The sequence below is a fragment of the Salvelinus alpinus genome, chromosome 1 (assembly GCF_045679555.1).
Source record: "Salvelinus alpinus chromosome 1, SLU_Salpinus.1, whole genome shotgun sequence".
Classification (NCBI taxonomy): Eukaryota; Metazoa; Chordata; class Actinopteri; order Salmoniformes; family Salmonidae; genus Salvelinus; species Salvelinus alpinus.
In genome coordinates this window covers 45290936-45316580 of record NC_092086.1, presented here as the reverse complement: position 1 = coordinate 45316580, position 25645 = coordinate 45290936, and the positions used below count along the sequence as shown (strand labels likewise).

Here is a 25645-nt window from a genome sequence, read left to right as displayed (position 1 = left end):
CAGATACTTAGATTGAATACACTTCCAAATTGAAGGAGTGATTTGGTGCAGTGAACAAGTGACTGTGAATTTGTTTGTTGTACTACTCAGACAATTGAAAATGTACTTAGAGTTTAGATTTTTGTGCTTAGACTGTTGAAAATGTACCACATACTTGTGAAAATTGCACCAACGTGACTGACAAAAACTGTAATACGTACTTGAGTATGTGTGAAATAGAACAAATGATTATTATTAATATGAACCACTATACCTCATTCAGGATACAGGTCATACCAGTAAACAAAAACGAATACTGTACATCGGCTCTAACCTCAATCAAAAATGTCAACAATGTAGCAAAATATGAATTGTGTTTGATACTGATGTATCACACATCTACTGTAAAATAGTGAAATAGAATTCCTAAAGAACACATGGGTTTACTATACAACTTTCATACAGTACGGTGTGACCTTGTCAACAGGCAACCACTGCAGGAGCCTGACAAAGCAACAGCATGTTGGAGCAATGGTGGAAGAGCTGCCCTTTTCCTACATCACGTTCTGTGTCTTTTGGTGATGATGTCACACACCCTGCCTGCACAATGTCTGCTGGAATGCAGGTGAGAAAAAGACACGGAGCATGAATAGGATACATATGTTCCATATGGCTAAACAGAAAATGTAATGTTGCATAGACTTCATGTCGCGATATCTCAACCAAACATGAGCGGATCTTGAAGACTGGTAGTGGAATGTGTTTTGTTACTAACAGAGGCAGTCACGTGCAAGCAGGCGCAGTGCGATTCGGACAAGTCCCCTCAGTCTGTGTCCTACTGACTGATCCTTCACACATAATAATCTCCATGGCAACCATAGAGGTTGCCCTAGCAACTGCCTCCTCACAGTCAGTCCTGCAGCATGATGGGAGCGAGGGAGGGAGGCGGCTGCTGCTTGGGTGACAATCTCAGAGAGTAGGCAGGTGTCTCTGACCTTTCTCAAGGTCAATCCTCTCCATTCCTTTCCTCTCCTCTCATCTCATCTGCTCTACTCTCCTCTCCCTTGTTCTCCTCTCCCATCCCCTGTGTTCTCCTCTCTTCTTCCCTCCACTCTTCTCTGCTTCTCTCTCCATCTCCTTATTTCTCTTATTCTTCTTCTCTGCTTTCCTCCCCTTTCCTGCTCTCTCTTACTCACCTATTTTACTACCTTCCCTTCCACTCTCTCAATCTTCCCTCTTTCACTCATACCTTCCTACTTCTATTTTTAATTACTCTCTCTCATCCCTTATTCCAGTCCAACCAGGTATTAGTGACAGTTCGACAAGGTTAGAACAGTCAGGTCCCTTTCCCTCCATCAGAAGCCACTACAACAGTCAGATAGATAGATAGATAGATACCTCACTTGCTTTGGCAATGTTAACACATGTTTCCCATGCCAATAAAGCCCCTTGAATTGAATTGAATTGAATTGAATAGATAGATAGATAGATAGATAGATAGATAGATAGATAGATAGATAGATAGATAGATAGATAGATAGATAGATAGATAGATAGATAGATAGATAGATAGATAGATAGTCATGATAATGCACCAGGTAGGTACTGTAGACTAGTTAGCCAGTCAAAGCCAGTGACACAGTTATGCTGCAGTCTCAATCTCTCTCCATCTCTCTCTCCATCTCTTTACTATATTGAGTCATAATCTGCCAACCAACACAACCCCAGTGCCAGGACACACAGACAGACGCCGCACCACGCTACCGTGCTTCCTCATATGGCCCCCTGACTGATGGAACACAAGATGCCGGGGTGAAGGTGTGAGAGACGCAAAGGGGCATCATCAACCCTCTGATAACTGACTAACATATGGACACCCAGGGAAATGTGACATGTATTGTAACAGGCAGGCTCTCCTGCACTTCCTGTTTTCCTGTTCCTGTTCACATTACAATAGCAGTTTACAGTAATGCTCTTTGATGATATCACGGTGAATCAGCTCTCACAACCAACCAACCATTCAATTTCACTTTGTTTATCAAAGTACTGTATATGCATTAAAAACTTTTTTTTTTGCTAATGGTAAGGCTGTTGTTGGACTCTATCTTGTATCAAAACAAGAGTTGTCATATTGCAGCAGATTGCTAAAAACACTGTATGCAGAGAGATGGGGGAGTGGATACAGCTAGCACATTTGGTTCCTTGGAAGTTGTTGGAGCGTCATTTTTTGGTTACCCATTGGTTCTGGGAACGAAGCCATACGTTTCTTGACTGGTAATACGTAAGGTTTTTTTACATTCTGAGAACGGAAATGAAAATTTTGCCTGTTATGGGAATGTACATTTTTAGGTTGCAAGGAGGTTCTGATAAGGTTTTACTATGGTTCCCTGAAAGTTTTCCTGGGCAGTTTTATTAATCTTCTGAGAACAGAAATGATAGGTAATTTGAAGGTAATTAAATAACGTTCTGAGAACATGTTTCAATAAGACTTTTAATTACACTGCTAGCTTAGTTTGGGTTAACTGTTTTTAACTGTTTAGAAACAGTTAAAAATTGCAAACACATTTATTTTTTATTGTGGCACGGTGTCAGGGAAATTCTAACCTATGATCTTACACTATGTATACAAATTAGTGAATTCGGCTATTTCACCCACATCTGTTATTGACAGGTATATAAAATCGAGCACACAGCCATGCAATCTCCATAGACAAACATTGCCAGTAGAATATCCTTGCTGAAGAGCTCAGTGACTTTCAACGTGACACCAGAGCTGCCCTGGTCAACAATAAGTGCTGTTATTGTGAAGTGGAAATGTCTAGGAGCAAGAACGGTTCAGCCGCAAAATGGTAGGCAACACAAGCTCACAGAACGGGACTGCCAAGTGCTGAAGCGCGTAAATATCATTGGACTCTGGAGCAGTGGAAACACGTTCTCTGGAGTGATTGATCACGCTTCACCATCTGGCAGTCCGACGGATGAATCTGGTTTTGGCGGATGCCAGGAAAACGTTACCTGCCCAAATGCATAGTGCCAAATGTAAAGTTTGGTGGAGGAGAAATAATGGTCTGGGGCTGTTTTTCATGGTTGGGGCTTGGCCCCTTATGTCTAGTGAAGGGAAATCTTAACGCAACAGCATACAATGACATTCTAGACAAATCTGTGCTTCCAACTTTGTGGCAACAGTTGGGGGAAGGCCCTTTCCTTTTTCAGCATGACAATGCCCCCGTGCACAAAGCGAGGTCCATACAGAAATGGTTTGTCGAGATCGGTGTGGAAGAACTTGACTGGCCTGCACAGAGCCCTGACTTCAACCCAAACGAAAACCTTTGGGATTAATTGGAACGCCGACTACAAGCCAGGCCTGCCCGACCTCACTAACGCTCGTGGCTGAATGGAAGCAAGTCCTCACAGCAATGTTCCAACATCTAGTGGAAAGCCTTCCCATAAGAGTGGAGGCTGTTATAGCAGCAAAGAGGAGACCAACTCCATATTAATGCCAATTATTTTGGAATGAGATGTTCGACGAGCATGTGTCCGAAATACTTTTGGTCATGTAGTGTATATTCTCTATCCATTGAATAAGTCCACTGCGCCACCAGGATGGTCTATTTCAGTCTATTCAAATAGACCCCATTTCAAAGGAAACCTGCACTCATTAGGATCAGGTGTGGCCAATTACTGGGCGCGGCCAACACACCTGAACACACTTAACAAGAGAGAGGATAGAGAAAGTTTTGTTAATGCTTTGAACAGAATGTATGTATTTTTAAATTACATTCGCAGAACATTCTTTGACCGTTACTAATGTTTTCTTGTGTTTCTTATGGAAAGTGTTCTTAAAGTTCTGAGAACATGATTTTAAATTGAACCACGAGGAAACCTGTAGGAAACGTTATGCTGAAGTACTGAAATTCCCATGTTGTTTCTTAACATTCTCTGAACTATTTGAGAATATTCCCCATGTTAAACCAGTTGGAGAACGTTCCTACAACATTACCAACATTCTAATTAAATCTAACCATGTTTGAACTTTTATGTCATTTTTGTGCTGAGAATGTTCCAAAGCCAAGCAACTGTTCTGCAACATTCCCACAAAGTTGTGGGTAGGTTATGTGCAAAACACCCATAAGACAACCACGCTCTCACCAAGCTCTTAGAAACATACGGTTCTGAGAACGTTATGTGCTAGATGGGTAAGATGTTGTTGTATGTATCTCAGTAAAGCACAGACAAGACAATGGTTCACGAGGGCACAGTCACTGCCACGGACAAGAGAGCTCGGTCAAAATAACAGGGTCAGTAGCTGGTTTGATAGAGACATATACCATCAACTACACGCTGCAACATTAATAATATGTCCGTAAGTCCTCTCATGTCTCGGCCTCTCAAAGAAAAATACAAAACTATTCTGACATTGACTAAGATCACAGGAAAACAATGAGATAAACACACACAGCATTGAGCTGAGATATCCTTCACTAACACAAACACTGAACCTGTGTGTACGTGTGTGTGTGTGTGTGTCACATGCTCAGTCCGTTTCTGTGGTGACAGGTTTTCAGCTAAGATATCCTTCACTGACACTAAACACTGAACTTGTCGTGAAGCAATGCATCGTGGGACAGAAGTGTCGGCTTTTGTCTTCATTTTTGATTGTCTCTTGTTCAAAGATCTATTGTAACTGTTCATGATTTAATGTGTGTGTGTGTGTGTGTGTGTGTGTGTGTGTGTGTGTGTGTGTGTGTGTGTGTGTGTGTGTGTGTGTGTGTGTGTGTGTGTGTGTGTGTGTGTGTGTGTGTGTGTTGAGGATGGAGATGGACATCTTGTGATAAAGCAGGCTACCTGCAGCAGAAATATTTAACTATTTCATACCTTGCCTCACAACCACTTCCAAATGATTCCCTTATGCACCTTTTATGGGTATCTGCATTGATGTATGACTATTCCTGTTGACCTGTTCTGGATACATCTGTATGTTTATTAAACTGCTGTAACAATAGGACAATAAAGATTTTCTTAATAGGAATTTATGTACGATTTTAAGGGAATATTGTCTGTGGTTTGAATAGAGGAAATGAGTCTCTAAGGTGAAGAGTTTTGAGTTTATATCTTCAGGTTGAAGTGTACTGCAGCTGAGGTTTAGTGCGCTCAGCACCACGGGCAGCATGACGACACATTACAGGGGGAGTTTAGGGTTAATAAATTCTGAAAACTCAATGCCTTTTCCCCTTCAGTGCCCACATGCATAAATAATGCGTAGAATGTGAAAACAGAGTTGCTGAGGGAAAATATAAACACACAGTCACTCAACATACACCCTGTTATGCCTGTCATCTACAAGGACATAGGCTGCTTTAAGACATCTTTAGGTCATCTCTTCTCTGTCCAACTGGTCCCTGCAATCCACACAACTAAAACGCACACAACTGACATGCTTCTCTTTTCAACATGAAACTTCAATGGCTTAACAAAATCGCACCTACTAAGTAGAATTGACAGCCTATATAATGCACAGAACAACAAGGGTGGAAAAATAGTTAATCAAAACAGCTATCCAAGATGGCCGCCTGTCTGTCTGGCCCGGTTCCCTTCCCCTCCCAGCCCTTCTAGCCCTACCTGGTCCCACCATCCAATGAGCCATGGTCTCGAGCAGGTCTCACAGAACAGGTCTACCAGAGGTGTCCTGTGCTCCGCTGCCATCCCAGACCCTTCCAGAACCCCTCCGGCAGCCGCACCTAGGTCCAGCTCCAGGTCTGGCCCTCCTCCCCTCCCCTGCAGTTGGCTGTAGCTGGTGGAAGAGCGAGGCAGCCGGTAGCCGCCTGGCACGGGCGAGGGGCAAGGGGACGGCGAGGCGGGGTCAATGGCCTCTACCACACCCATGCTTAGGGTGACGGGGGGCGAGGGGCGCTTGCCCAGACAGGAGGACCGGTAGTGGAGCGGGCTGGGGGTGGGGGCGCTGCAGGTGTCCCAGCAGCATGAGGAGGGATTCGTCGTCAGCGTGTGGGCAGCGTGTAGGCCGCAGCCGGCCAGGCCGGGACACTCCAGAGCGACAGCTTCCCCCCGCCGAGGGTGGGGGGGGCGAGGGGTGGAGGGGGAGGGGGACAGGGTCCACTGGTGCTCACAGTCCGTCCCTACATGCAGTTCTCCTGGAAGCAGGCCACCCACCCAGTGCGTCCAGATATGGGCCCCAGTGTGAGGACGGTCCACAGATGAGGGTGCCCCGCAAACGGCAGGCCAGGAGCCCCCTGGATCCCCAAGCTCCAGAGACTACATCTCATCCCAGCTGGTGAGCAGAACTGACCCAAATCAAACAGCAGAGTGGGGAGAGGGGGAGAATAGGATGGGAGAAGATTGAGAGTGAGAGGGGGACTGTCTGAAGGGCAAACAGAGGCAATGGAGGAGGAGAGCGAAGAGAGAAAAGCCAAGATGTTGTAATGAAAGATAGAAGGTCAGACAGATAGACAGATGGAGATAAAAGAGGACAGAGGAGCTTAGAAGGATGGAGGGATGGAAAGACGGTGACGACAGGGTGGGAAAGATGACCGTAGTATTGAGCGATGGGACAGAGGAAGAGGACAGAGAGTGACAGAGAGAGAGAGGGAGACGAATGGCAATGGAGAGAGAAGAGAAGGAAGGAGAGACAGAGATAGAGAAATAGGGAGCCAGGCCTGTGATGTAGCTAGCAGACGGTCGGTCAGGCTATAGAATCACATCGGAGCTCTCGGTGTGGGGAAAAACAGGTTCTCTCCTCGTCTCCCTGCGTTGCGTCTACTCTGCAAAGTGCCCCTCCCCCACAACGCACCGGATCCAGGGGCCGGGCCCAGTCGTCCTCCTGCTGCATCTGCCCTGTATGTGCCTCAGCGATGATCCCAACACACACACAGTCCACAGTCCTCCTCCCAGTAGCTTCCCCCGCAGTATCCCAGTCACTCCATCGTGTCTCCCTGGGCTGGTTAAATTATGTCTGAGGTTGAAACTAATCCAAGAGCTTCAGGCTCCCCTTATTTTCCCTTCCTCTTTCTTTCCTCCGCCGTAGCAAAGCCCTGCTGCCTCCTGTAGCGCCGTCTCCCTGGATGCTGTAGTCAGCCCTTGCAAGCTAATCAGCCAGACAGCGTGCACTTGTGTGTGTGTTTGTGTGTGTGTGTGTGTGTGTGTGTGTGTGTGCGTGCGTGCAGGCTGAATGTGCATGTGCTGCATGTGCTGTGAGAGAGAGAGTGTGTAAGAGCGAGAGTACGAGGGAGGGTGTTCATATGTGTGTGTTCATGTTGGTGTGGTTTTGTGTGTATGTGTCTTTATGTCACCTGTCTGCTCTTAAAGACCACAGCATTCTCTCTGCTTCTCTGTCAGCCAGGAGCACACACACACACACACACTCCTCCCTCTCTCACTCCATCTTTCTCTCTCTTGCCCTCTGTCTGTCTCTCAAACACAGGCATCCTTACACACATGCAAATCCAAACTGCTGTCTTTTGCGTTCTGAAACAGTTGCAACATGCTACATTCCCCTCAGGGTGACAAGAAAAACAAGAATACCACACTGTCTCTTTTAGACACAACACTGTTGAAGGAACCTTGCCTCTTTTTCATTGGTCGCTGCCCAGACCACAAGCCTTGTGGTCAGAGTGGTGAGCCAATGAGTAAAAGGGAAGGGCAGACCCTGTTGTTCGATAGCAACCAAGGTTACAGCAGAGACATCAGCATCAGGACCCGTTCCCCCACCTCCCTCTTCTCCTGTGCTCTGTGTCCTCCCTTCCCACCCACAAACCCTCACCCTCCCCTCCTCCTTCTCTCTCTCTCTCGCTCTCGCTCTCCCTCTCCATCCTACATTTTAAGCGGAACATCTCGCTGCAGCTCGTGCATTCATGTGCACAAATACACATCCGCTACAAACACAGACTCTAAACAGCAGTATACAGTATACACATATCACCCATACCTTTGTAAATATAGAGCATCTGACAAATCTTTTAGACATTCTGTGTACATGCACACATACATTCCCTTCGGCCTCAAAAGGACAATACACAAATCCCAAACATCACTGGGACTAACAGCTCCTGCGAGCCACAAGACTGTGATAGCCCACTGAGCTAAAAGCTAGAAATTATCCTGGGGAGCTAACCCAAGTCGTCACATGTCAGACAAGGTTACTCATCACGAGAGTGAGGCTGACCGAACCACCTCTGTTACATTAGCTTGGCCAGTCCACAGTCCACATTCACACAGTTCAGTTCCGCCAAATGCAAACAAGCCTCCCAGACATGAATGAAACATACAGTATGGGAGACTGATAATAGTATTGATATTTAGTTATGCACAGTTGGACTAGGAAACACAAATACGTTGAGGTTGTGGTAGAGGGTATAGGAGAGGGGCATGGACAGATGAAGAGGCCAGGTGTAGTGTAGGGTTGTGGTGTGTGTAGGGTAGTGGCAGTTATAGTCTAGGGTAGTGGTAGTGGTAGTCTAGGGTAGTGGTAGTGGTAGTCTAGGGTAGTGGTAGTGGTGGTGTAGGGTAGTGGTAGTGGTAGTCTAGGGTAGTGGTAGTGGTGGTGTAGGGTAGTGGTAGTGGTAGTCTAGGGTAGTGGTAGTGGTAGTGGTAGTCTAGGGTAGTGGTAGTGGTGGTGTAGGGTAGTGGTAGTGGTGGTGTAGGGTAGTGGTAGTGGTAGTGGTAGTCTAGGGTAGTGGTAGTGGTGGTGGTAGTCTAGGGTAGTGGTAGTGGTGGTGTAGGGTAGTGGTAGTGGTGGTGTAGGGTAGTGGCAGTGGTGGTGGTAGTGGTAGTGGTGGTGTAGGGTAGTGGTAGTGTAGGGTAGTTGTGGTGGTGTAGGGTAGTGGTAGTGGTGGTATAGGGTATTGGTAGTGGTGGTGTAGGTAGGGTAGTGGTAGTGGTGGTGGTGTAGGGTAGTAATGGTGGTAGTGGTAGGGTAGTGGTAGGGCAGTGGTAGTGGTAGTGTGGGGTAGTGGGGGTGGTAGTGGTAGGAGAGTGGTAGTGTAGGGTAGTAGTAGTGGTAGTGGTGGTGTAGTGTAGTGGTGGTGTAGGGTAGTGGTAGTGGTAGTGGTGGTGTAGGGTAGTGGTAGTTGTGGTGTAGGGTAGTGGTAGTGTAGGGTAGTTGTGGTGGTGTAGTGTAGTGGTTGTGGTGGTATAGGGTATTGGTAGTGGTAGTAATGGTGGTAGTGGTAGGGCAGTGGTAGTGGTAGTGTAGGGTAGTGAGGGTGGCAGTGGTAGGAGACTGGTAGTGTAGGGCAGTAGTAGTGGTAGTGGTGGTGTAGTGTAGAGGTGGTGTAGGGTATTGGTATTGGTGGTGTAGGGTAGTGGTAGTGTAGGGTAGTGGTGGTGGTAGTGTATGGTAGTGGTAGTGGTGGAGTAGGGTAGTGGTACTGGCAGTGTGGGTAGACATAGTGGTGGTGTAGGGTAGTGGTGTTGGTAGTGTATGGTAGTGGTAGTGGTGTAGTGTAGGGTAGTGGTCGTGGTGGTGGTAGTGTCGGGCAGTGGTCGTGGTAGTGGCTGTGGTAGTGGTGGTGGTAGTGTAGGGTAGTGGTTGTGGTAGTGGCTGTGGTAGTGGTGGTGGTAGTGGTGGTGCAGGCTAGTGGTAGTGGTAGTGGTGGTGTAGGGTAGTGGTGGTGTAGGGTAGTGGTGGTGGTAGTGGTGGTGTAGGGTAGTGGTGGTGGTGGTAGTTGTTGTGGTGTAGGGTGGTGGTAGTGGTGGTGTAGGGTAGTGACAGTGGCGGTGTGGGTTGACATAGTGGTGGTGGTAGTGTATAGTAATGGTAGTTGTGGTGTAAAGTAGTCGGAGTGGTGGTGAAGGTGTTGGTGTTGGTAGTGGTAGTGTAAAAAAGTGGTAGTGGTGGTGGTGTAATGTAGTGGTAGGGGTAGTTACGGGTAGTAGTATTGGTAGTGTAGGGAAGTGGTAGTGGTAGTTACGGAAAGTGGTATTGGGTAGACATAGTGGTGGTGTAGGGTAGTGGTAGTGGTGGTGTAGGGTAGTGGTAGTGGTGGTGCAGAGTAGTGATAGTGGCGGTGTGGTTAGTCATGGTGGTGGTGTAGTGGTGGTGGCCGTGGTAGTGGTGGTGTAGGGTAGTGGTAGTGATGGTGATGGTAGAAGTGGTGGTGTAGGGTAGTGGTGGTGTAGGGTAGTGTAGGGTAGTGGCCGTGGTGGTGGTAGTGTCGGGCAGTGGTAGTGGTAGTGGCTGTGGTAGTGGTGGTGGTAGTGGTGGTGCAGGCTAGTGGTAGTGGTAGTGGTGGTGTAGGGTAGTGGTAGTGGTGGTGTAGGTTAGTGGTAGTGGAAGTGGTATTGTAGGGTAGTGGTAGTGGTGGTGGTACTGTAGGGCAGTGGTAGTGCTGGTGTAGGGTAGTGGTAATGGTGGTGGAAGTGGTAGTGGTAGTGTAGGGTAGTGGTAGTGGTGGTGTAGGGTAGTAGTATTGGTAGTGTCGGGTAGAGGTGGTGGTAGTTATGGGTAGCGGTACTGGTAGTGTAGGGTAGTGGTGGTGGTGGTGATGTAGGGTAGTGGCAGTGGCGGTGGTGGTGTAGGGTAGTGGTAGTTGTGGTGTAGGGTAGTGATAGTGGTGGTGTAGGGTAGTGGTAGTGGTGGTGGTAGTGGTGTTGTAGGGTAGTGGTAGTGGTGGTGGTGGTAGTGGTGGTGTAGGGTAGTGTAGGGTAGTGGTAGTAGTGGTGGTGGTGGAGGTATAGGGTAGTGGTAGTGGTGGTGTAGGGTAGTGGTGGTGTAGGGTATTGTAGGGTAGTGGTAGTGGTGGTGTAGGGTAGTGTAGGGTAGTGGTAGTAGTGGTGGTGTAGGGTAGTGGTAGTGGTGGTGCAGAGTACTGATAGTGGCGGTGTGGGTAGTCATAGTGGTGGTGTAGGGTAGTGGTGGTCGTAGTGGTATTGGTGGTATAGGGTAGTGGTAGTGATGGTGGTAGTGGTGGTGTAGGGTAGTGTAGGGTAGTGGTAGTAGTGGTGGTAGTGGAGGTATATGGTAGTGGTAGTGGTGGTGTAGGGTAGTGGTGGTGTAGGGTAGTGATAGTGGTAGAGGTGGTGTAGGGTAGTGTAGGGTAGTGGTAGTGGTGGTGTAGGGTAGTGGGGGTGTAGGGTAGTGGTGGTGGTGGTGTAGGGTAGTGGGGGTGTAGGGTAGTGTTGGGCAGTGGTCGTGGTGGTGGTAGTGTAAGGTAGTAGTTGTGGTAGTGGCTGTGGTTGTGGTGGTGGTAGTGGTGGTGCAGGCTGGTGGTAGTGGTAGTGGTGGTGTAGGGTAGTGGTGGTGGTAGTGGTGGTGTAGGGTAGTGGTGGTGGTGGTGTAGGGTAGTGGTGGTGGTGGTGGTAGTGTAGGGTAGTTGTAGTTGTAGTGGTAGAGGTGGTGTAGGGTAGTGATAGTGGTGGTGTGGGTAGACATAGTGGTGGTGTAGGATAGTGGTAGTGTTGGTGTAGGTTAGTGGTAGTGGTGGTGTAGGGTAGTGGTCGTGTGTTGGTAGTGTGGGGTAGTGGTCGTGGTGGTGTAGGGTTGTGGTAGTGGTATTGTAGGGTAGCGGTAGTGGTAATGGTAATGGTGGTGTAGGGTAGTGGTAGGGATAGTGGTGGTGTAGGGTAGTGGTGGTGGTAGTGGTAGTTGTAGTGGTGGTGTGGGGTAGTGGTAGTGTAGGGTAGTGGTAGTGGTAGTGGTAATGGTGGTGTAGGATAGTGGTAGGGGTAGTAGTGGTGGTGTAGGGTAGTGGTAGTGGTAATGGTGGTGTAGGGTAGTGGTAGGGGTAGTGGTGGTGGTAGTGGTAGTTGTAGTGGTGGTGTAGGGTAGTGGTAGTGGTAGTGTAGGGTAGTGGTAGTGGTAGTGGTGGTGGTGGTAGTGGTAGTGTAGGGTAGTTGTAGTGGTGGTGTAGGGTAGTGGTAGTGGCAGTGGCAGTGTGGGTAGACATAGTGGTGGTGTAGGGTAATGGTAGTGGTAGTGTAGGGTAATGGTAGTGGTGGTGCGGGCTAGTGGTAGTGGTAGTAGTAGTGGTGGTGGTAGTGGTGGTGTGGGTAGTGGTAGTGGTAGTGGTTGTGTAGTGGTGGTGGAGGTGTAGGGTAGTGGTAGTGGTAGTGGTGGTGTAGGGTAGTGTAGGGTAGTGGTGGTGGTAGTGTATGGTAGTGGTAGTGGTAGTGTAAAAAAGTGGTAGTGGTGGTGGTGGTGGTGTAGTGTAGTGGTAGTGGTAGGGGTAGTTACGGGTAGTAGTATTGGTAGTGTAGGGAAGTGGTATTGGTAGTGTAGGGTAGTGGTGGTGGTGGTTATGTAGGGTAGTGGTAATGGTGGTGGTGGTGGTGGGTAGTGGTCGTGGTGGTGTAGTGGTGGTGGAGGTGTAGGGTAGTTGTAGTGGTAGTGGTGATGTAGGGTAGTGGTAGTGGTGGTGGTAGTTGTGGTGGTGTAGGGTAGTGACAGTGGCGGTGTGTGTTGACATAGTTGTGGTGTAGGTTAGTAGTAGTGGTAGTGTTAGTGGTAGTGGTAGAGGTGGTGTAGGGTAGTGATAGTGGCGGTGTGGGTGAACATAGTGGTGGTGTAGGGTAGTTGTAGTGGTGGTGTAGGGTAGTGGTAGTGCAGAGTAGTGATAGTGGTGGTGTGGGTAGTCATAGTGGTGGTGTAGGGTAGTGGTAGTGGTGGTGGTGGTGGTAGTGGTGGTGTAGGGTGGTGGTAGTGTTGGTGTAGGTTAGTGGTGGTGTAGGGTAGTGGTCGTAGTAGTGTAGGGTAGTGATAGTGGTGGTGGTAGTGGTAGTGGTAGTGTAGGGTAGTGGTAGTGGTAGTGGTAGTGGTAGTGGTAGTGGTAGTGGTAGTGGTGGTGTAGGGTAGTGGTAGTGTAGGGTAGTGGTGGTGTAGGGTAGTGATAGTGGTGGTGGTAGTGGTAGTGGTAGTGTAGGGTAGTGGTAGTGGTAGTGGTAGTGGTAGTGGTAGTGGTGGTGTAGGGTAGTGGTAGTGTTGGTTGTAGTGGTGGTGTAGGGTAGTGGTAGTGGTGGTGGTTGTAGTAGTGTAGGATAGTGGTAGTGGTGGTGTAGGATAGTGGTAGTGGTTGTGTAGGGTAGTGGTAATGGTAGGGGTAGTTACGGGTAGTGGTAGTGGTAGTGGTGGTGCGGGCTAGTGGTAGTGGTAGTGTAGGCTAGTGGTAGTGGTGGTGTAGGGTGGTGGTAGTGGTAGTGGTAGTTTAGGGTAATGGTAGTGGTGGTGGTGGTGCGGGCTAGTGGTAGTGGTAGTAGTAGTGGTGGTGGTAGTGGTGGTGTAGGGTAGTGGTAGTGGTTGTGTAGGGTAGTGGTAGTGGTGGTGGTAGTGATTGTGTAGGGTAGTGGTAGTGGTAGCGGTTGTGTAGGGTAGTGGTTGTGTAGGGTACAGGTAGTGGTAGTGGTGGTGCTGGCTAGTGGTAGTGATTGTGTAGGTTAGTGGTAGCGGTTGTGTAGGGTAATGGTAGTGGTAGTGTAGGGTAATGGTAGTGGTGGTGCGGGCTAGTGGTAGTGGTAGTAGTAGTGGTGGTGGTAGTGGTGGTGTAGGGTAGTGGTAGTGGTAGTGGTTGTGTAGGGTAGTGGTAGTGATTGTGTAGGGTACAGGTAGTGGTGGTGCTGGCTAGTGGTAGTGATTGTGTAGGGTAGTGGTAGTGGTTGTGTAGGGTACAGGTAGTGGTGGTGCTGGCTAGTGGTAGTGATTGTGTAGGGTAGTGGTAGTGGTTGTGTAGGGTACAGGTAGTGGTGGTGCTGGCTAGTGGTAGTGATGGTGTAGGGTAATGGTACTGGTAGAAGTGGTAGTACCTTGTTGGATGCCATGTCACCGACGCTGCGGTGGGTCTGGATGGTCTCCAGCTGGTCCAGACACCAGTCTAACTCAGCCAGAGTCTCCCTTGCCATCTGCTGGTACGTCTCATCTACACACATACACAGGAGAGAAGACGGTGGCAATGTGCTGTATGTATTATTATAACCGGTATGATCTCAGCATTGATATAATATAGTGTATCATAATATAATGGTCTGTGTCACGGTCATATTCTCTGCATCTGTTCTCTTGAACTGTATCAGCCAAATTGCTACATTTGTCATTTCTTAGAATTGTTCAGTTGAGACTTCAGATTGACACTTATTTATTCAAATCATCTGCAGAATTAAATGCAGCCTATCGGTATCCATTATTGAGAAAGCCACAGGCCATGGTGCTGCAAATTCTCCTATTAATATCGGTGCATTTTTATGAGTTTTTGGAAGCTTGAGTGCACACTACCAAAACACTGTGAATTGTGTGGGAGAGTGTCCCCAATCAGTAGTGACTAAAGTTCATTTTAGCAGGAAACCTACCAGAGAGTGTTGCCTGGGGAACAGTGGGTTGGCTTGTCACTGGTGACCTCCTGTGGACAAATAGATCATTACATCATCAGAGGAAATGATAAAGAGTGCTCTCTAGTGGACTCTAAGAACATTACAGTTGTATAGGGCATGAATTGTGAAGCATAACAACATAACACTGGAAATAGATAAGCAAACATATTTAACCTCATCTGTATTATGGACAATAACATTTGTGAGGAATCATAAACTATTTGCATAGATCTGCATCGCAGTCTTTTGAAATATTGTTGTAGCCAATAATATTAAAAACAATGCCTCCTTTAAGCGAGGCTCTCTCAGCTCTCAGCTGTCTCTTCCTCTACATGGAGGTTTAACTTGCAGTCTAGTGAGGGAGGATTCTGTTTGGAGCTGAGAGCATCATGCTCACTAATTATGGCTCTAGATAATTCCACGGTGCATTGTTACTGCTCATATTGACGTACTGCTAAAAAGCCTGCCAACTCATGCTCTGCCTGTTTCTTGCATTACAAAGGAGGATATATTTAGCATTATTGACCACTTCTATCCTTGTGAATACCCAGTCAGTCAGGTAGTCAGTCTGTCTGTCAGTCTGTCAGTCAGTCAGTCGGGGTAGTCAGCCAGTCAGGCAGTCTTTCAGGTAGTCAGTCAGTCAGTCAGGGACTTCCATTGGGGACATGATGATCTCAGCAGAACATGATAAAGACAGAATGTGATGAGTATTGCCACATTATAGCCTACTGATATGACACAGTTCTGACCCAATAGAGGGAAGAAATGTGATATTTACTGAAACTACATATGAAGAGCTTCATTCAAAAAAACTAAATATCAATTTTCAGAAATGTTGGTAAATGAACTGTTATTGTTGAACGAAATGAGGAAAGAGATTGGTGTTTATTCACTATCTAATCATGGCATTTGGTTGTTCAATGACAGACATGTATTTGTTTCAATCTATCACTTGATCGTTTCATTTCAGAGAGACAAATAATAATGTTTTTATTTTTGCAAAATGCTATATATCCGCCTCATTCTCAGAGAAATAAGGAGTACGGTTAGGTTTTACACAGTCAAATGTAACAAATAACTACATTTTTTAAATAAGTAAATGTACTTATGATACATTCCTGACATCAATATAATAAAAAATAACTATTATAATAATTCAATACAGTAATATGATATCTGTATGTAAAACAAAACACATTTGACATTTGAGTCATTTGGCATCTGCTCTTATCCAGAGTGACTAGTGAGGCATTCATCTTAAGATACAGTATCTAGGTGAGACAAGCACATATCACAGTCAAATATACAGGACACGAACATTCCATTCCAGCTAAACAGTGGATATATAGCGTTTTGCAAAAAAATTAGGTTTTCATACACATCTAAAATCTATTAAGAAAACATCTGAGAGCAGTAATATTTTACACACACATGAAGGTACCCACAATTAATCATTCCTGATGAAAAAAACACAAGTGTGAAAAATTGGTTGATATAGTGCTTTGGGAATAAACTCTTGATATTCCAGAGAGAATAAGGACTGCACAGTTACAATATAGACACAGTGGGAGGATATCATTCATGCTTCGATAGACAAGAGAGATGTGACCACATTAAGAGGGGTTGAAAGGGTAACGTGGCTGACGGAATGCTACTGACTTGTTAGTGGGTGTCGTGACATTGGCGAGGATGGTGAAGTTGCTTCTTACAGTTCGCAGACTGGCCAACACCTGGGGGATGGACGGACGGTGGGTGGTGGGGGCGGCGGGGAGAGGGGCAGAGAGCGGAGCGAGACAAATTCACTACATACTCAGTTTAGCCCCTTTCAAGTTCTTTACTGCATGTTCTATCTTTAGGCAGGAAGGAGGAAGTGTACACCACTTCATCAACAAACTGCAGAGCTGGTGCTTACCTGAGCAAAAGGGGTGACTATGAGATCTTCTGCATGCCTGTAGAAAGAGAGATAGAAAATGAACAAAGGAAGGAGACAGTAAAGTCAGCAGGATAGATGGAGAGTTATCGCTGAAGTGTAACCTCTATGACAGTTAACAGGAACACATACGGGATATATATGTGAACCAATGGTATCCATAGCCCTATCTGAATCTAAACCAAATACTTTTGGTTCTGACCAAAAAACATCTTTCTGAAATGGAAGCAGGTCAAGACAAATTACACCCGTGTGAAGCGAAAAAGATTTTAGTATGAACATTAGCATAATACTGCGATAATCATAATAATCATAAATGCCAAGTCGGTTGACTGTGATTGTATAGTGAGTAATGTATGGTGTTGCAGAAATCTGGACTGTCAGTGAGGCCACTTTCACTCAGAGTGGTTTTAACCATGTGGATTAGCCAAGGTGGTTTTGATGGCATGTGATGAACACAGGAAGTGGAGATTGTAAGGGGGTACATACTCACCAAACCAGGGTTCAAATAGCACAATACTTTAGCTGGGCTTGATTGAGTTTGCCTGGCGCAATGGAACCAATGGAATAGTCTTATAAGTTGAAACCCCCGCCCAGGTTTGATACTCACCCCTCACTGTTGATGGAGGAGTTACGTGACATGGTCTTGGGGGACATGTCATAGTCAGAGTCTGATCGGTACAGGAAGGACTCCCTGCGCTCCCCGCGACTCCTGCACCCCTCTGTGGTAAAGGAGGGGTGCAGCCCCAGCACAGGACTCGCCTGCGAATCCATGGGGCTGCGGCCGGGCGACGGACCATTCTCTGAGTCAAAACTGAAAGACAAAGTGAGAGAGACAAGAAAGTTGTCTGGATCAATGCTTCATTAAAGGCATTTTCCTGTGTTTTATATATATTTACACACTAAGAGGTTGGAATAAATCTGTGAATTTGTAAAAACTATGGTAATACCCTTTTAGTGTAAGAGCTGTTTAAAAGACAACCTGAAATTGCCTGTGTGAGGAGTCTGGATTTCCTGTTAATTCTCTCCTGATTCCGTGAAACCTCCAACCGCGATTTTGGGAAAACCAGTGAATTTATTGAATGTTCCCGGAATTTTGCAACCATAGGTGGGAAGAAGTTTTGGCCTGCCTGTTGACATCACCAGACGGTAAATTAGGTAACAGACCAATAAGAAAGAGAGTTCCAAACCTCTCTGCCAATAACACCTAGTATTCCTCTCCCCACTCAGACCCCAGACAGACAGACAGACAGACAGACAGACAGACAGACAGGCAGGCAGGCAGGCAGGCAGGCAGGGCAGGCAGGCAGACATTTTTGTATCTTTTTGACCATTTTAATTTAAAACAATCTCACTAAGGTACTTATTGTTACCCAGAAATGAATTGATATTGAGACATTTAAAACAATATATATGGGGGATTGGAAATGATGCAGACAATTACTTTGATGGAAGCTACAAAATATCTCCGATATGAAAGCTGATCCACCCCACCAAAAAATTTAATTAAATAAATTACGTTTTGAAGGAGAGACAGACATGTATAAACAAGAGTTCAGCCCAGGACAGCTGATCTGCATATACACACAAGAGCACCATAGCAATCTAGCGTTACAGACAACCACATGACCCCAAACACAAGATTAGGAATAATCTCAAAGCGATCCAGTCAAACGGAAGCTTAGTGAGAGTTTAGCCAAAGTGTACACAGAAACATACTTCTTAGGTTTAGAGATTTCTCTTTTTTGAACCATGAATGTTTCTACAGCTTCATCAACAATGAAAAGCACATCATGGAGGGAGATATTGTGAAGCCACACACACACACATCACAGGGCCTATTAACTGCGCATGGCTACTTGGACACCATGAATACCTGAGAGGAAGGTGGGAGTGAGACGACCGTCTGCGCTCTATACTGCGGTTGAGCTTCATACGGCGGAAAAACACGGAGTTCCCGTGTCCCCGAGTGTGGTCGTGATCAGGGGACACAGGTGAGTTAGCAGAGGTGACGTGGGGAGAGGTGGGGGTCAGGCTGGGCGTGGTCAACCCCTCGGGGGTCTCCCACAGATTCATCTGTCGTGTCAGCTTCCTCTGACTCATCTCTGGAAGCTCTGGGCACGACGGAGAGGACTGACGGAAGAAACCACCATCCCTCTCTCCCTCTTCTTCTCTCTCTCTCTCTCCCTCTCCCTCCCTCCCTCCCTCCCTCCCGCCAGAAAAAACTCTGTCTATCAAACTTTGTCTGCCACTGCCAACACTTCAACCTCCCAATCGGTCTGTCAGTCACTCTCCCTCCTACGCTCCCCCTGCCCCCTGCCTTGTTCCACGGTTCAGTAGCACAGCCCACGTCCCAGACAAAGAGAGTTCTCCTGCACACACCAGCACAAAATCCTGCCAGTCAGAAAGCCCTTGATAACAGACCCTAATCCTATAGTTTAATTCCTGGTCCCAATTGTCAGAGTCCACGTTCAGTTGAAGTCTTCAAGCTTTGATCCTGAAGCCCTGGAGTACTGCTGCGTTGGCTCACTTCCTGTGTTCACCTCCACACCACTTTGTTCCCTGTTTCTCAGCAGCTTGTTCTTCCTGTGTAGGTTTGTTTTTGTTTATTCTGTCACTGAAGGGCGGCGGTGCAGCTGTAACCCACAGCCTCTCTCTCAGCTATCAGCTATCTGAACAGGGCCACTCTCAGGAGAGGGCTTCTGATATTTCACTAGCTCAGCTCTCACTCTCTATCGCTCTGTCTGAGTCCATATACTTTTCCTGTGTGTCCTCCTCCTGCCACGCTGTCCTTGTCCTCCCCGACCAGGCCCCTCAGGGACACTGTGGCTGCCACTCTGCTCGGGTGCCTGCCCGATGTCTCACTCACACCCACACCACCTGGAGGACATACCGACGCCAGCCGGTCCGCTGCTCCGTTTCCTAATCTTTCTCTCTCCTTTTCTTTGCTTTCTCAGCCTGTTTTTTTCTCCTTCACTTTCTTCACCTCCCCCTGCTTCAAGCGTGTGCTCTCTTTCTCTCTCCTTATCTCACTGCTCACAGTTTCTCTAGCAGCAACAGACCACCGGCAGTATCGAGAAAGAGAGAGAGAGGGAGAGAGCGAGAGCGAGAGACAAAGTGGATGAGGATGGAGAAAGGAGTCGAGGAGAAAAAGGAGGGAAGGGCAGAGGAGAAAAGAAGGAGGAGTGACTCATGGCCTGTGGAAATGTTTACAAGAGCATGCATGATTTGTTTCCAAAACATTCTTTTTAAACATCAACAGCCAAGCCAACAGCCAAGCTTCTTGACCTTTGCAGTACACAGAAAGACATAGGCCCACTGACCAAGTACAGAGCTACTACACAAACAGACCCCTACTCCAAGAAAATAATTTTGTGAAGTTTAAAATGTACTGTATCTGCATACACATCAGAGTGTGTGTGTGTGTGTGGGTGTGTTGTGTCTGACAAAAAGAAGAGAGACAAGAGAAGAGTTTATCTGCATGTATGCATGAACGCTTGTGTATGTGCATGTGTACAACAGTGAGTTTGTGTGTATGTGTTTGTTTTTTATGCTAATGTGAATCTTGTGTCATCCATTTCTTTGTTTTTGCAGCAGCAGCAGAGGTAACGGTGCATGAATTCTACATACCACTAGGCTGACTAGACAAGGCAGATAGCAGCACAAAGGCTATCCACAGAGTAGAACACTATAGAGATGAGATGCCTTGTCAACCACCCATCTCTCTCTCTCTCTCTCTCTCTCTCTCTCTCTCTCTCTCTCTCTCTCTCTCTCTCTCTCTCTCTCTCTCTCTCTCTCTCTCTCTCTCTCTCTCTCTCTCTCTCTCTCTCTCTCTCTCTCTCTCTCTCTCTCTCTCTCTCTCTCTCTCTCTCTCTCTCTCTCTCTCTCTCTCTCTCTCTCTCTCTCTCTCTCTCTCTCTCTCTCTCTCTCTCTCTCTCTCTCTCTCTCTCTCTCTCTCTCTCTCTCTCTCTCTCTCTCTCTCTCTCTCTCTCTCTCTCCCTCCTCCCACACTGTCACTGTCTGCTGTCTTTCAAGACCCTTCCTTTCCATTTCTGCCTCTATCTCTGTCATTTGTCTCTCTTTCAGTGACTCACCCCAGAATAATGAAGGAAAAAGAAGAAGGCACCAGCAGGATGGTAGAGGGGAGCTCAGCTCCCATTTGTTTGTGGGGCACAAGGGACCCGCCTGAGCATAGCCCTCTTAAGTCACTCATGATCAGTCCTTTATCAAACATGGGCTGTGGGAACATTGCTCTGATCTGACATCTCTGCCTGCCTTGGTTAAGTGTGCCTTGAATTCTAAATTAATCACCAACAGTGTCACCAGCAAAGCACCCCCACACCATCACTCCTCCTCCTCCATGCTTCACAGTGGGAACCACACATGTGGAGATCATTCATTCACCTGCTCGTCTCACAAAGACACGGCAGTTGGAACCATAAATCTCATATTTGGACTCATCAGACAAATTTCCACTAGTCTAATGTCATTTGCTCATGTTTCTTGGCCAAAGCAAGTCTCTTCTTCTTATTGGTGTCCTTTAGTAGTGGTTTCTTTGCAGCAATTCGACCATGAAGGCCTGATTCACGCAGTCTCCTCTGAACAGTTGATGTTGAGATGTGTCTGTTACTTGAACTCCGTGAAGCATTTATTTGAGATGCAATCTGAGGCTGGTAACTCTAATGAATTTATCCTCTGCAGCAGAGGTAACTCTAGGTCTTCCTTTCCTGTGGCGGTTCTCGTGAGAGCAAGTTTCATCATAGCGCTTGATGGTTTTTGCTACTGCACAATTGTACGTCTTGACTGACCTTCATGTCTTAAAGTAATGATGGACTGTCATTTCTCTTTGCTTATTTGAGCTGTTAATATATGGATTTGGTCTTTTACCAAATAGGGCTATTTTCTGTATACCACCCCTACCTTGTCACAACACAACTGATTGGCTCAAACACATTAAGAAGGAAAGAAATTCCACAAATTCCACAAATGAACTTTTAACAAGGCACACCTGTTAATTGAAATGCATTCCAGGTGACTACCTCATGAAGCTGGTTGAGATAATGCCAAGAGTGTGCAAAGCTGTCATCAAGGCAAAGGATGGCTACTTTGAAGAATCTCAAATCTCAATCATATTTTGATTTGTTCCTAACACTTTTTTGGTTAATACATGATTCCATATGTGTTATTTCAAAGTTTTTATGTCTTCACTATTACTCTACAATGTACAACATAGCAAAAATAAAGAAACACCCTTGAATGAGTGGATGTGTCCAAATCTTTGACTGGTACTGTACATGTATTTTTTATTTTTTGATTAAAAGAAAATAATGTTTTATTAGTTACACTGTTTTGATATTGGATTACTGCCCTGTTGGGTAGAGCATGCAAGTTAAGCATTCACTGTACGTGTGCATGTGACAATAAAACTTGAACTTGATTCCAAGATGGGATGACTGTGAACAGCTACTCGCTCTTTCATTATGTGATAACAGAACCCCTGGAGAGGATGACTGTGGACAGCTACTCGCTCTTTCATTATGTGATAACAGAACCCCTGGAGAGGATGACTGTGAACAGCTACTCGCTCTTTCATTATGTGATAACAGAACCCCTGGAGAGGATGACTGTGAACAGCTACTCGCTCTTTCATTATGTGATAACAGAACCCCTGGAGAGGATGACTGTGGACAGCTACTCGCTCTTTCATTATGTGATAACAGAACCCCTGGAGAGGATGACTGTGGACAGCTACTCGCTCTTTCATTATGTGATAACAGAACCCCTGGAGAGGATGACTGTGGACAGCTACTCGCTCTTTCATTATGTGATAACAGAACCCCTGGAGAGGATGACTGTGGACAGCTACTCGCTCTTTCATTATGTGATAACAGAACCCCTGGAGAGGATGACTGTGGACAGCTACTCGCTCTTTCATTATGTGATAACAGAACCCCTGGAGAGGATGACTGTGGACAATGACATGATGATCAGAGGTCTCACAGGAAAAGGGATGTGTGCGAGCTGGGCGACTCCTTCCTATGTAAGATAACAACCCTCACAGCTCAATGAGGACAGAGAGCGAAAGAGGAGCTGGCTAATTAAAACGGCAGTTTATCATGTAGATCACCCGTGTTTTTCTACTTATTCCAGTGGCTAGGTGAGGTAGCATAGCGTCAACACATCTCACACTAGACACAAGCACAGTAATGGACACAGCAACAAGATGACAGTTACTGCCAGTTCAAATTGCATGACTATTGGATATGTTTTCATTGCCATAAACCACCTTCATCGCTTGAGCAAATACTATAAAATGCTCAGCTCAATGGTATAATGGCAGAGTAGGGACCTTTGTACTGGCAGGTGCTGTAAGCAGCTTGTCTTATTGAATTGATAAATCAAGATGATGTTCTATCTAGGCTTTTCTTGCAGTGAATATTGCAGTGTATGCTGCTCCTTAACACTATGAGTATCTAAACCATTTTCCCTGCTCTGCAGCCATACTCCTAACCCTCCTCTCTATGCAACACATTTCTATAACAAAGAGAGAGAATTAGATTGTATTCCATTAATAACACAGCTTTGAAAGGCTTTTAAGCCTGAGTCAATGTGCTGATTAGTTTAATTAAACCTGAGAGTCTTTAAGGGACAAGAAAGATTTACACTCTCACTCCTTCCAATGAACCCCCCTCCAATTGATTATATATTAACAACACACTAGGAGCGTATGTGTGTGTGTATGCGTGTGTGTGTGTGATGGAGAGCTGCTGCCACATCAGCGGTTTCCTACAGCACAGTCCTCTCTCTCTCTCTCTTTGAGAGGCTTGAGCTGCAGTTGGTCTGGCCCAGGCAGCCAGCATACAGCTCACATTCCCTTGTTGGGTGGGGAGGGAGGAAGGGATGGAGGGGAACTGGAGCCTTCATTTATTAAAGTCACTTTCCAAAATCGATCCCTCTATCCCTCTCATTCTTATCCTCTCTCTCCACAAGTTAATGATTAACCTTCCCAAACCACTCCATCCCTCCATCCCTCATGCCTCCTCCTCCGCTGCCCAGGCCTACCCTCAGACTGAACGGGGGATGAGAGTGATTTCCTGCCTCCGCTTCCTTTTCTGCCAAGCCAAGCACAGATGCTAATTTCCACGTGCTATGTCAATCTCTCTCTGTGCATTGCCTCACCCAGGCATTTAGCACCTGCCTGATGGCTACATGCGTGGGGGGAGAGTGGAGGGAGGGAGTGAGGGGGAAAGGAAGGGAGGGGCTACTTTTAAGGCCCCATCGTACAAACACAACTGTATTTATTGCTACGGTTGAATCCCGAACTGAATGTTGAATCAGCAACTGATCAGGCAGGATAATAGGGCTTTTATTACAGAGCAGCTATCACTCTCTGTTGCAGCAGAGCAGGGGCATGTGTCTATATCAGGCTAGAACGCCCATCACCGACTCAACTCAAAGCACATTTCAAATGAGATGGCCAAGCCAACAACAACACACCCTCTCCTCTCACCACTTCTACCTGCCCCAGCATGCTCTCTGTTTCACGCCAGTTCACGGTGCCATGACACAGACCTACCTGCCTGCCCTGGCTGTGTTTTAAAGGCCAACATGTACACTGCTGCCCTGCCCAACTGCCGGAGCTCTGAGCCCTCTGAGGAGAGGAGAGTGCTGGCCTGGCTGGAGCCTAGCGCTGCGCCACCCTTGGATCAGGGAGGGCATCTGGCCGTCCCAGCCTCACACAGGGCAGAGGGACAGTGCAATGCAAGTAGGGTGGTCGGGGGTAGAGGAAAGGGGGAGAGAAAGAGAAAGATAAAGAGAGTAGTTAAAGAGGAAGAGAGAGGGGATTCTCTCTACAGAGTGACAGGCTGGTCAGCTGGTCATCCCAGCGATGCCCTGACCGGCCGGCCGGCTCCATCTGAGACAGAGAGAGAGAGAGGGAACAGAGGGAGAGAGTTCCCCCGTCCACTGTGCTGCATGCGGTCGGTCAGATAACAGCCAGAGGATTACAGAGCCATAATCCTGCACACAGGATCAGCGACACCATCCAGAGGGGCCTGACTCAGAGAGCTACTGTACTGGATCCATATAGAGTTTTAGCAAGGCAGCAGGCAGGCAAACACCTTTAAGCTTAAGGATGACATACTGTAGTAGCTACAATTGATTCCTCAGACAATCACTTGGCCGACTGACCCCCGGTGGATAGTGGTGTCTTTCATTCAATCCAGAGATGCGCTCTAGTGGATTTTCAGTGTCCTCCATCAAATGTAGTGTGAAGCCACAGGCTCACTTCAGTGTGAAGGAACAATGGGTTCAAATACTATTTTAAATCTTTCAAATACTTTAAGCGTTTGGTTTAGCCTGCCTGAAGTGCCAGATGGGTGGGGTATGCAGCATTTGCGACTATTCTATAAGGTCCATGGCACCAGGCAAGCTCAATCCAACCCAGCTAAAGCATTTCATATAATTACAATAGTACTTAAATCCAGGTCTGCTAGATTAGCACCTGGCAGCACTCAGAATGTATAATGCATTGTACAAATCCAGTGGTTGTAAATTGAACGGATCCCATAACACTGTATTACACAAGCACACCGTTCCCAGCCCCATGCTGTTCCTCCTCCTGTGTAGTTGTGTCTCTGTTGCCGTGTGGTTTGTCCAGAACATCTGTATTCTCCCCCAAGCCACCAATCCCACCGCAGTAGCATCACTACATCAGTTACTCCAACTCTCTGAGGAACTTTGTCTAGGTAGAGAATAAATAGACTGTCATTTTTCTGTTTATCTTCCATCCTTAACTCTACCTAAACTCCAGCCTGTCTAGGTCATTATCTGCACGTCACTGTGAAATATGCTTCCTTTTAACAAAACTTTGTCACGGTCTGATGAAATGACCATCGCCTCATCAGTTATGTTGACTGTTCCTCTTGTAATGGTGAACGATGTCTCAACTGTTACAGCGCTTTCAAAGTATTCACACCGCTTGACTTTTCCCACATTGTGTTGTGTTACAGCCTGAATGTAGATTTTGTGTCACTGAATTTGTTAGATTTGGTGTCACTACACACAATACCCCATAATGTCAGTGGATTTTTTTGGGCGGGGACAACTGAATAGAAAATTAAAAGCTGAAATGTCTCGAGTCAATAAGTATTCAACCACTTTGTTATGACAAGTCTAAATAAGTGCAGGAGTACAAATGTGCTTAACAAGTCACATATAAAGTTGCATGGACTCATTCTGTGTTCAATAATAGTGGTAAAAAAAAATGTTTTATGACTACCCCATCTCTGTACCCCAAACATTTACAGAGTTTAATGGTTGTGATATGAGAAAACTGAGGATGGATCAACAACATTGTAGTTACTTCACAATACTAAAAGTGAAAAGAAAGAAGCCTGTACAGAATAACAAATATTCCAAAACATGCAT

General features: G+C 46.5%; 1 protein-coding gene across 3 annotated transcripts in view; it reads right to left on the bottom strand.

Annotated features, from left to right (window-relative positions):
* The window catches only part of LOC139577532 (3',5'-cyclic-AMP phosphodiesterase 4C-like), a 65251-nt gene that overhangs the window by 10182 nt on the left and 29424 nt on the right, over positions 1 to 25645 (bottom strand). Inside the window, exons 1-6 of one of the 3 annotated variants that reach the window (XM_071404587.1) lie at positions 18093 to 18390; positions 16827 to 17030; positions 16199 to 16235; positions 15946 to 16016; positions 14266 to 14315; positions 13726 to 13838 (exon numbers count right to left, since the gene is read on the bottom strand). In XM_071404587.1, the coding sequence (XP_071260688.1) occupies positions 13726 to 13838; positions 14266 to 14315; positions 15946 to 16016; positions 16199 to 16235; positions 16827 to 17030; positions 18093 to 18319 (702 nt within the window). In that variant the 5' untranslated portion in view covers positions 18320 to 18390. Of the gene's footprint in view, positions 1 to 5598; positions 7196 to 13725; positions 13839 to 14265; positions 14316 to 15945; positions 16017 to 16198; positions 16236 to 16826; positions 17031 to 18092; positions 18391 to 25645 lie in introns of those variants that run through there. The other 2 variants (XM_071404578.1, XM_071404593.1) reach the window with 2 other exon arrangements.